The sequence below is a fragment of the Crotalus tigris genome, unplaced genomic scaffold (genome assembly GCF_016545835.1).
Source record: "Crotalus tigris isolate CLP2741 ecotype Arizona unplaced genomic scaffold, ASM1654583v1 scf7180000019754.1282937, whole genome shotgun sequence".
Classification (NCBI taxonomy): domain Eukaryota; kingdom Metazoa; phylum Chordata; class Lepidosauria; order Squamata; family Viperidae; genus Crotalus; species Crotalus tigris.
This window is the reverse complement of record NW_024097694.1, coordinates 213,648-225,033: the sequence shown is the minus strand read 5'-3', so window position 1 is coordinate 225,033 and position 11,386 is coordinate 213,648. Positions and strand designations below refer to the sequence as shown.

Sequence of the window (11,386 nt, the reverse complement as noted above, 5' to 3'; positions counted from 1 at the left end):
AGTCATCCCACGGTAAGTTGATCAAGGCAAGATGGCCACAGTGAGATGGCCGTGGCAAATTGTCCTAGACCCCATTCTCCGTTGTTGCAGAGCCCTTTTCTGTTTGGAAAGGGAGTGTGATTTTGCGTTGTCTACCTGTACAGTATATACAGTACATATTTATATTTCTAAAAGAGAGAAAAAGAAAAGTCTTTTTTTGAAAGTCTTATGTTGAAAGGCCGCCTGAATGTGTATTAATAATTTTTGATATGAATTAAAATCAGAAATCCATAACTGCACAATCTTAATGAGGCCAACTGACATTTATCATAGTTATAAGTTATTGGGAGTTATCAGAATTTTTCTTAGATAAAACAGAATCCTGGAAGAATAAGAGTAAAAAGTGGCGGTAGGCATTGACGCAGGTCTCATCTGCTTGTGACACTGGTGGAGGGTCCATCCTCACCTTGTCAGGCCTCGGGGCCAAACCTGGAAGAAGAGAACTTCCCCTGTGGCTTTTGCTGCCTGTAGCTAGAAGGGCTGGAGCAGGAGCGCAGGCGATGCTGACTTCTCTTTGTCCACCTGACAGGTCAATTCACAGGAGGGGCCCTGTGGGGAAACCAGAGCAGAAAGACCTGAATGAAAACATGGCTGCCACCCAAGGCCTCTCCCACATGATTGCCAACTGCAAGAAGCTGTTCCAGGTACCAGAGGCTTTCGTTGCTCTTTCGCTCAGGAGGGTGGCCTGGAGCTCCCAGAATTCCAGCCAGCTGCAGCGGGCTTGACCTTGCGGGGCAGGAGGAAGAGCCCCTGCCAAGAGAGTGGTCAGATAAAGAGGACTGAGCTTGCCCCAGGTTCTCACACAGATAAAGGGAGGGAGGGACGAGTGCTTTCCTGCTTGAAAGATTCTGCTACTAAAGCTATACAATAAAAGTAATATTGATCTATAATATGATCGGTTGGATTTCTTCTCTGCTCCACGTTAAAGGGCTGATATAAGTAGGGCCTAAAAGGAATTGTGGATGTTGCAAGGAGGGCTCCAGATTGTCTCAGGTGATTTTTAGGTTATTTCAAATACACTTTTCTATTGCTTTCAACTTCAGTTTGTAGAATGGTTTACAGTAAAATTTAAAAAAAAAACAGAACCATACAAAATAAGAGTATAATTAAGATAGCAAATCAACATAAAGAGCTTTATGTAATCAAACACATTCTGTCAAGTTGTGGTCATCTCTTAGCAATCACAAATGTGTATTTTCCCCAAAACAATCTATCCCTAGCTTGGTCCTTCAAATCTTCCAATGGTGTCCCCAATGCCAATGTAACGGAATCCCGCCCTCTTGCTGCTGATCGTCCTCTTCTCTTTCCTTCCACTTTTCCCAGCATCCACCATCCCCATCCTCTAGCAAAAATAGGGAGCACCGGAAGAGTCTGTCTGGACAGGGAGAGCTTTGCTGTTGGGTGCAAGCAGAGGTTCGTCCTCAGTGGCAGAGTCACTCAAAGGATCCTCTTCCTTCCTCCAGATTCCCCATGATATGATACTGCAGCTCAGCAACTCCTACCTGTTGGCTGATGCTCAGCCACTCTCCTTACCGGAGCTGAGGAAGCAAAACCTGGGAAGAGAAATCCAGGATTCCCACCCAGTCTTGGAGGCCAGCATCCGAGGCCTGCTGAAGGAGTCATCCGAACGCTTCAAAGGCTGGACCAGCATGCTTGGCCCCCCACACACGGAGCTCTCATGCAAGAAGGTAAGAGGGGCCAAGGGAAGCCTTACAGCTGCTCTCGGAACGTCTGATGTGCCCCCTGGGCCACCATTAGACTATGTTTCAAGGTAGCCATCCAGGATAATTGTGTGTCTGTCTTAGAATGATTTCCTGTTATTTCATCGTTCACTGGTAGGCAAAAATGCATCTTTTGGTCACTTTTAATGCCAAGGCCAACATCTTCTTTGGCTCTGGGTTTCGGCCGCAGTGGAAAATTCCTTCTTCACCATCCCCTTCCTCGTTGCCATTGTAAAAGAGAAGAAAGAGGGGTTTCCCTGCGCCCCAACTGAAGTGGGGCTTGGGGACGGCAGAAAACGCCACCCTCCCTGAAAGGGAAGATGCTCCCAGCAGCAGCTGAGGCTGAGTACACACACTGGCCCAGAGGGCCAAAGCTGAGGGGTGCCGGTGCCGCCTTCTCCTCCCAAATCATTCTAAAAATGCCAGTCTTCACACTGCAGGAGGTGGCGCCCTCAGACAATCTGGCCCAGGGCAGCCAACGTGTTCTGAGTATTCACATAGGCTGAATCCGCCTTTGTCCTGTCCCAGGCCAAACACACACAAGAGGTGATTGAAACCTTCCCTTTGGTCTTTTTGAGGCAAGTTCTCAGTGACAGGGAGAGCATCAGCACAACCTACAATACCCAAAAGGGAAACAGGTCCTCACAAGCCTGCCTTACCAGAGACCCCAGACCTCCAAGTCCAAAGCAGCAGCCAAAGAGGGGCCAGGGGAGGTCGGAGGGTCTGCACAGCCCAGAAGCTTCATTGGCTTGTCTGGGAGTGAAAGCGCAGGATTCAGAAGTCAAGATTCGAGGCCCACGGAGTCTGGGTCAGCGCGTGGCTCTTTCCAGCAGAGAGGCTCAGGTCTGCCGCTCTGCTTAAGGAGAGGCAGGACCAGCATTGCTCCTCGGAGGAGGGCTCCTTTCTCACGAGGAGCCCAGCAGAGCCTTTTGCTCTGCTCTCTTCTCTGTGCGGTCAGCCCTCGTGCCAGGGGAGGCAGCAGCTTGAACTTCTCACCTTCTGAGGCTGACGGCAGCTCTTCCTCTGGAGGACAGGCCCCCAACTGTCCTCAGGCAGGGATTCGTCCAGTAACTCTAGAGCCAGCTGCTCGTGGTGGGCCTACGTGTCTGAGCTGAGCCCAGCCTGGTGGATTCGAATGGCTGTGTGGTGGAAGGACTGTAAATCAGGATGCTTCACCTTCACACACAGGTGCTCCATCCCAGTCCAGGTGGAGTCAAGAAGGTGAAATAACTTGTGCCAGGAGGCCCTCTTTGCCCAGCTGCCTAGAACCTGCAGGACACACGCAGGCCCTTGCTGGGATGGTGGGGCCTTCGTAAAGTTGGTAGGCATGGGCATTCTCTGTTTGTCGTTCCCAGTTAAGAGGAACCCAGTTCTTGGAGTAAGTAAATGCAGAGATTGGCAGGGTAGATGCCTGATGTGGGCATATGTGTATTCATTTATTTCCAAACTTGATATCTTATCTAACAGACCCTCAATGTGTAACAAGAAAAGATGGACCAAAAGATGTCTTGTTTCTGGAATGGTAGAGAAATGCAGAGAAAATGAAAGTTTCCTCTTTCTAATCAGGAGCTGGACATTGTTTCGAGTCTAGAAATCTTTAAAGGGATCTTTCTTTCTTTCTTTCTTTCTTTCTTTCTTTCTTTCTTTCTTTCTTTCTTTTTACTTACTTACTTACTGTCTATGCTGGGTGGTTTACAACAACATAATAAAAATATAAAATGGAATTAAGACAAGAAGTTAAAGCTCACAAGGTAAAACTGAAATCCAGAGTTAAAAATGCTGAAAGGGCGACAAGGCAGAGGAGACCGTCAACCCCCAGCCGCCCCCTGCTCATTGGCAGAGCCAGTCTTAACACACTTCTAGAAGGCTGAAGGTGGGGGCTGCCTCACCTCGGGGCCAAATGTTACAAAGGTTTGGGCAATGGTAGAGAAGGCCTAAGGGATGTAGCATGAAGGATGGTGGCCTTCGGGGAATGGATGATGGGGAGACTCTGCCACCTGGGCACGACCTGGCCCTAAACAGTAACGTCTTTGTGATATCCAGGTGGAGGATGGGCATCCCCTGCGTCTCTGGAAGGTCTCCACCGAAGTGGCCGCGCCCCCTCACCTGGTGCTCAAGCGGATTCTCAGGGAGCGGCACTTTTGGGACGAGGACCTGCTGCAGGGCCATGTGGTGGAGGCTCTGGACAAGAACACCGAAGTGTACCATTATGTGACCGACAGCATGGCTCCACACCCACGGCGGGACTTTGTGGTTCTCAGGTGAGGAACTCTAGAGAGGAAATCTCCATAAACAAGCACAGTGTCCCATCTCTGGCTCTCTGACCCCGTCGCTTTCTGCACTAATCCTTTGCCTAGATCTTTTTAGCTGGAGCTGAGGATGCCATTTTGCTGAAGCCCTCAGCCTTTGGGAAGCAGCGGAGAGTTCCTGGGCTTCCTTTGCTGCCTCATGCAACATTTCCTGCAGGCCACTTATTTCGATTTTGGACTGTAGCGATTAGAAGTGGCTGTGAGATACAGTCCTAGGCTGCTACTCTTCTCTCTGGCAGCTCCACATAGTTTGGGCTCCTCACATGGTGTCCCAGCTCTCATCTGCCCACTTAGTTTTTAAATTTGCTACTTAAGTCTGTTTCTCTCTGGAAACAAAGCCCTTCTTTTTTCCCTATCAGTTCAGAACTGCACCCAGTGAGAAGTGGTGACCATGCTCTAGCCAGGTTGGTTGAAAGTTAGAATCAGATCTTCAGTGTGAGTTGGAAAGGTGACTCTTTAATATCCAGACTGGAGCAAAGACTCCTAACATTGTACTTGACTTTCAAATAACTTTAGTGCTTGCAATAATTCTAGCCTTTCTCGGGTTTGTCTGTCCTCTGAGTCTAAAGCCAGCCACCTGGCTTCTACCCAGGGCCTGTTCTTGCCCCGAGGATCCCAACAGCTCTCCCATCAGTTGCTTGATTAGGTAGCCCCTGGAGACGGGAAAGAGCAGACGACTTTAGACATTCCTGAGCCAAGATCACCTTTTCTAGGTCATGGCAGACAGACTTACCCCGTGGGGGTTGCCTCCTGGTCTCCTTCTCTTTGGAGCATCAAAAGTTGCCACTGGAATTTGGAGTCAGGGCCACGGTGCTCACCTCCCAGTACCTGATGGAGCCTTGTGGAACAGGACACTCCAAGGTGACACACATCTGCCAAACTGATCTCCGGTAAGAATTCAAGCCAGCTGTCCTACATTTAATGGCAGGGAGGTGGGCATCCCTTTGACCTCTACCCCCATAAAAGGGTCTGGCCTTCAGCAACACAACAAGCCAAGAGCGTTCCAATTTCTTAGCCATGACAAGAGAATTTCTCAGTCCAAAGGGTGGCAATATCATTGTAGGTCTAACAGGACTTCTCCAGGCTGCTGCTGTCCAGATGTGCTGGTTACACTGCCGTAATTCCTACACTGACTAGCTATTATTGAAGTTGAGTGTTGAGAGCAACAGATTGGGGAATATTGTTTCCACCACAGAGAGAGAAAATTCCTTCAGCTAAATCTGTTGCTTTTCAATCAAATTTGAAATATGTGAAAACCTTGTTGTGCACAATTTTTTCCCTAAGATGACCTATCTTATTCAAAGCAAGGCCAGGATTTTGCAACTTAACTGAATTGTGGTAAGCTTGGATTTCCTCTTTCAGTATTTTGTTTCTGCTTGTGCGTTAAAGGATAAAACCCAACCTCGCCTCCCCCCATCCCAGATTGCTTCTGAGGTTCCAGATGATTGAGTTTGTTTGGATTCTGGATTACATTTACGGTTGCTCAAAGGGAGCTCTTGGCCTGAGTGTTGAGACTCTAGAAGGAGTGCAGAGAAAAGCAACAAAGATGATTAGAGGGCTAGAGCCTAAAACATGAAGAACAGTTGCAGGAATTGGGTAAGTCTAGTCAAGTGAAAAGAAGGACGAGACAGTACAGCAGTGTTCCAATACTTCAGGGTTTGCCACGAGGAAGAGGGGGTCAAGCTATTCTCCAAAGCCCCTGAAGGCAGGACAAGAAGCAACGGATGGAAACAAATCAAGGAGAGAAGCTAACTAGAATTAAGGAGAAATTTCCTCGCAGTTAGAAAAAATAATCAGTGGAACGGCTTGCTTTTGAAACTTGTGTGTGCTCCATCACTGGAGGCTTTTAAGAAGAGATTGGACAGCCATTTGTCTGAAATGGTATAGGGTCTCCTGCTTGACATGGGGTTCGACTAGAAGACCTCCAAAACTTTTTCCATCTCTGTTATTCTGTTGCTAATTCCCTGCTTTTTGCACTTCTAGAGGGAGGTCTCCAGAGTGGTACAACAAGGTCTTTGGCCATCTCTGTGCTATGGAGCTGGCCAGGATTCGCGATTCTTTCCCAGTGTTCAATCCCTGTGGACCAGAAACCAAGATCTGAAGGATGCCACCAGATGGGTAGACTTCAAGTTGGAGTCCTTTTGGAGCAGAATGTTGGAACTGAGCCTTTGCTTCCTGGAACGCACCCTCCACCCTTCAATTTCCCTTTGCTTCTTCGTTTCAAGGAATATGAGATCCAAGTCTCCCTAACGTTCCTGTTTTATGATTCAGCAACATGATCCAGAGGTTAAGCTTTATGCTAGTGGTTACTTCTCCATAAATTATCTCCAGGGTTAGAAGAATTCTTTGAACACTGTTTACTAAAAGACACAATTGAGAAGGAGCTCCTGAGCTCCTGCCTGCTTTGGGGTTCTCAGTTTGTCTCTGGTTATTGTGAGGACAAGATGTTAGATAATATGGTCTGATCCTGTAAAACTTCTCACGATCTTCTGAGAAGTCTATCAATCCACCTAAGTCAAGGAAAGCCAACTTTGAAACCTCTTTAAAGGATTAGACTGCTTTGTTGAGGGCTGTCCTCAGATGTAGCAGACATGGTGCTTATTGAACCAGGTTTCAGGTTCAGGAACTACCATCCCAAATCTAGACTAAAGACTGGATATGTCCAAGCCACTTTCCTGCAACCTTTGAAAAATAACCCAATCTGATTTGAGAGGATTGGGAATTGGGGCCCACCTCAGCACAAAATACCTCCTTGCGACTTTTTAATTGCAACCACTGTTTCCTTAGCAGGTAGGTGTACCCTGTGCAGGGCAATCCCTGGGAAGAACCAGGGAGTAGCAGAGGGTGTGGGTGGAATGGAGTCAAATATGGCAAGCTGTTCTCATGTTTAAGCATGAGGGGTCTTGGAGAAAGGAAAGGAGAGCTGTGGGTGAGGTTTTTACTACTACACTTGTCAGGCATGGAGCATGTGTGAAAAAGAGCCAGAGCTTGCATCTTGGTCACGGTGCCCACGATATGCTCTTAGCCTCTTTTCATCCTGGCTTCCATCTCTTCAGCGGTAGAAGGCCAAAAGGGACTGAAATTATTCCAGACCATGTAGGTGGACACTCTTTTTTCCAGGAGTCTAATATTTCAGGTAATAAGAATTCCCTAGTAGTTATAAGATTAAAAATCAAGACAATGGAGGAAAAGTTTGGAATTCCCAGACTTCTTTTTCCTTCAGCATAATTTCAAAGTACCTGAATCGGGGCTTGCAGGTTGTTAAACCACGTGAAATCTTTGGGTCTTAAAGTCATCCCAGGGAATCGAGGGGAATCCCTACTGTTTTGTAGATCACATTTCATTTGATGCTCATTGTTTTGGGGGATGGAAGTCAGCCTTTAATGCTGCGGCTGGCAAAGAGAAAGATTAGGCAAGCTAGCATGTCTGTGATCTTATTCATCTCAAAGGTTTCGGGACCTCCATCCTTACGATGGGAAGTAGGAAAACTGGAACTGCAGAAGTCTCTGGGCTGCTTGAGCCAGCAAGGAGATGGGCAGCTTTCTTCAGGCTGGCCACTCCGTACTTCCCAGTCTCGGCACGGGAGGAGCACAAGTACAAGCCTCATTTGGAGAATGAAAGCCAAGCCAAGCTAACAATTAAAGCAATTACTTTGGAAATGACCACCGAAGAAGAAAGTGCCTGAGAAATAGCCCGAGAGCATTCAGCAGGATATGAAAAAGGTGTGGAAACAAGAAAACAAGGCAGGGAAACAGCAAAACGTGCTCTCCTTCCCATCACATCCTGATTCTTGTAGAGACATAAATATTCCTTTACATAAGAACGAGCTTGTTACCTGAAGAAAGGAAGGCTCAACTTCTCTCCAAAGGAGGTTGAAGAAAGACAACACTTGCCCCTTCCATATTAGCCAACAAGATTTGTTCTAGTCCAAGTTGCCACAAAATATTCGAGGGAATAGAAAGGATCATCACTCTTTGGAGACCCTCCCAAAGACTCTGGGAGAGCTTTGTCTACTTGCAGCTTCCACAGTTGTGGCCATTTTTGTATCCCTAAACAACCTCCGTTCTAAACCTGATAAGCTTATTCAGGCTTCAACGACACCTGGTGCTGGTGGTTGCCAGGCCACGACGTCTCAGGATGCAGGGTCCTCTGCTAAAAATCAAGCTGAGGCTAAGCTAGAGTGCTTCGAAAGAGCTAGGCCTTGCTTCCTTCCCTTTCAATAGCCAGTTTGCTAGGGATCTGACCCATTGGGAAGCAGTCATCCATCTGCTAAGCAAGCTTCTAATCCCTCATCCCGAGCATAGACATCAGGATACACGCCACTAAGGCTTAAGAGAATCTTGTCTGATCCTTCATTAGCTGTATAACGTACAGAAAATCATTAGGATGGCAGAAACTCTGACAAAAATAGTGTTTTCCCTTCCAGTCCAGCCCTATTCAGCTCCACTCTGCTCACTTGCTGAAGGCTGCAGCCTCCTGCCAAGAGCAGAGGATAATTACTCCGTGTAGAGAAAAGGCCACCTTTCTTCTCTCTCGGCCAATAACTCACCTCATGCTCAGTTAGCAGATCTTCAGAATAGGCCCCAGATTTTAAAACCACCACCCTCCCCACTGACCTCTTGCTGGACCTAAATGACAAGAATTGAGAGGAACTTCCCAACTTACCTGCTCAATGCAGTTCCAAGAGGGGGAAATTATCCCTACAGGCTCAGACCCTCCACAAGACCCCAGAACCAGAGCAGTCCCCTCCTCCGACAGTGACTCTGATTTGGATCCTGACAAACAAGCATTTGCTTACTTATCTGGAGGGAAACTGCTTGCTCACTTCTCAGTTTTTGTTCTACAGTCATAGAATTGTAAGGCTGCTACCCCTTGGGTCTTCTAGTCCAACTCCTTGCCCAAGGCAGGATCCTTATGCCATCCCTGAAAAATGGTTGTCCAATCTTTTCTTGAACACCTCCAGCAATGGAGGACCCACAACTCTGGGAGGAAAGGTTGATCGATTGATTGGTCTCACAGTCAGGAAATTCGTCCTAATTTCCAAGTTGGATCTCCCTCTGACAGGATTCCATCCATTACTTCTTTCTTGCCCTCAGGTACTATGGAGAATAAATCAACACCCTCTTCCCGGTGGCAGCTCTTCAAGTATTGGAAGACAAGGATTGTGTCTTCCCTGTGCCTTCTCATCATTAGGCAAAACACAGCTAGGTCTCTTAGCTGTTCATTGTATGATTTAGCGTTCAGACTCCTGATCATCTTTGTAGCTCTTCTCTGCACTCTTTGTAGGGTCCCAACATCTTTTTTATATCATGGTAACCTGAACTGGAGGCAGGAATCCAAATGTGGCCTTACCCGGGCAGTATGAAGCGCAGTAGCACCTCTCGTGATCTTGATGCCATCCCTCTGCGGAAGAGAAGGTTCTGTATTTTGGGGGTCCTCCTGAGCAAGGGCACCGTATCATTTCATCCCCTCCGTCTCCATTCAGCCAGTCTTCTGACCTGCCAGGACCTCCCTTTCTATACTTCCTCTTAGATGCTGCCAAGACCTGTTTGGGGGGGGGGACACTAATGGAGGAAACGCTACTTTTTAACAGTGAATGTATTAATCCATCTGTAGATCCCCTCTGGTCCCCTGAGTGAAGTGGCAGCTGGGGGCTCCAAATTCTCAGGAACAGGCCAGTAAAAGAAAAGGCTGACCACAACCTGCCCTTCTTCATCCGTCCACCACACATCCAAGGTCATCCTCAGAATTGGATGAAGCTGCTGATCTTGAAGCCAGGAGGAGGAGTCCCCAAATGCTCAGAGGCTCATAGGTGGTCTGGAAGGGGAAGGAAGAGCCTTCAGTCTCAGAAGGCTACACCAGAAGAACTGAAGCAGGCTAAGATCTCCCAAACTTGGCTCGCCATACCGGAAGGGCCACAGGGAGCCGGAATCCTCCTCTTGCGCCTCCTATCTCCAGGCTGTCCCCAGAGTTCTGTAGAGGACTGACCCTTGAGGCCCAGAATTCTCCATCATCATTTTGATCCTCTAATCGTTCCAAATGTACAGTTTGACCTTGGTTAATACTGGCCTGTAAGCATGTCAGTTTGTTCTTTAACCAGGGACCCAGTTGATCAGACAGCCTTCCAACTGGAAGCAAGAAAACCTAATCTGTTAGAAAGGTAGGTGGGTGTTTTACAGCTGATTCAGTGATTCTTGCCAGATTCCTTATGATAAGAATGTATGTGGTTTATACCATTATTTATGGGACTATTATTTTTTAATCATCATAAATGATATTTTTCCTAACTGTAAATATTGTATAGTTGAAATATTAATTTAATATATAAAGAGTGTGAGAGCATGTGAAATGGATGTACTCTCAGTAAAAGCTGTTTTATATTTAATGAACATTTTGTACAATTCTGCAAACTGTTGACTGGAGAGAGGTTCCTCCTCTATTCGTATGACAAATAAAGACTAACAATACCCAACCACTGGTTGGGAAACCATCTACCAAAATAAAATCCTGAAGTGAGAGTCTTTGCTTTTCATCTGACAATAGAGGGACACTTTGGGTTTTAGTTCTATTTGGGGTTTTGTTCTTCAGCATCAGAACTGTGAAAACCAAAATGTTCAATTTTTCCAAAATTTGCTAATTATTATTAAATTAATCAAGACAAATTCTGAATGATTCCTGAAGGCCACGACGGCAGAGTCTACAAAATTGACCGAAGTATGTGCCGAAATGCTTTTAGTCTATTAAAGTTACTCTTATTAAAGTTATCTCTTTCGATGCCTAAAGAAATGTCTGTGCTTGAAAGACCATTTCGAACTTGATTTATCAGTCAAATGTTTTGGAATAATTGCACATAGCACTTTGATTTTAAAAAAGCTTTTATATGGTAAGAGGTGCAGAGTGGTGGATCAGCAGTTAAGAAACTGGACTTGTCGGGAGGAAAGCCAGCAGCCCCGGTTCGAGACCCGAGTTCCATGTGACGGGGTGAGCTGCCGTCCTCACCTCAGCTCCTGCCCACTTAGCAATTCGAAAGCATGCAAATGCAAATAGATAAATAGGTACCACTTCAGTGGGAAAGTATCAGTGCTCTGTGACGTCACGCTGGCCACATGATCATAGAAATGTCTTCCAGGGTTTCACTGCAGTGAGGTTTGGAAATAATCTCTAATAAATAAGGAGCAACTTTGAAGGAGGGACAATGCAGCAACCTTCCAACCGCCCATTAAGAGCCCCGCTGCGCCCTAAGCGGCTCTCAGGGCTCAGCCAGACAGTCGAAAAGGATGCCAGCATAAATTGTGCTGCCCTCATTGCCAGTCCTGG

At 46.8% G+C, this 11,386-nt stretch overlaps 1 protein-coding gene across 8 annotated transcripts in view; it reads left to right on the top strand.

The window, feature by feature from the left end:
* LOC120317641 (rho GTPase-activating protein 7-like) overlaps positions 1 to 10,574 on the top strand; it is a 75,500-nt gene extending 64,926 nt beyond the window's left edge. For 3 of the 8 annotated variants that reach the window (XM_039364381.1, XM_039364378.1, XM_039364377.1), the window contains 5 exons: positions 569 to 683; positions 1,503 to 1,727; positions 3,804 to 4,021; positions 4,783 to 4,959; positions 6,053 to 10,574. In XM_039364381.1, coding sequence (XP_039220315.1) covers positions 569 to 683; positions 1,503 to 1,727; positions 3,804 to 4,021; positions 4,783 to 4,959; positions 6,053 to 6,170 — 853 coding nt within the window. In that variant the 3' untranslated portion in view covers positions 6,171 to 10,574. The remainder of the gene's footprint in view (positions 1 to 568; positions 684 to 1,502; positions 1,728 to 3,803; positions 4,022 to 4,782; positions 4,960 to 6,052) is intronic. The other 5 variants (XR_005559284.1, XM_039364380.1, XM_039364379.1 and 2 more) reach the window with 5 other exon arrangements.
* The last annotated feature ends 812 nt before the right edge of the window (positions 10,575 to 11,386 follow it).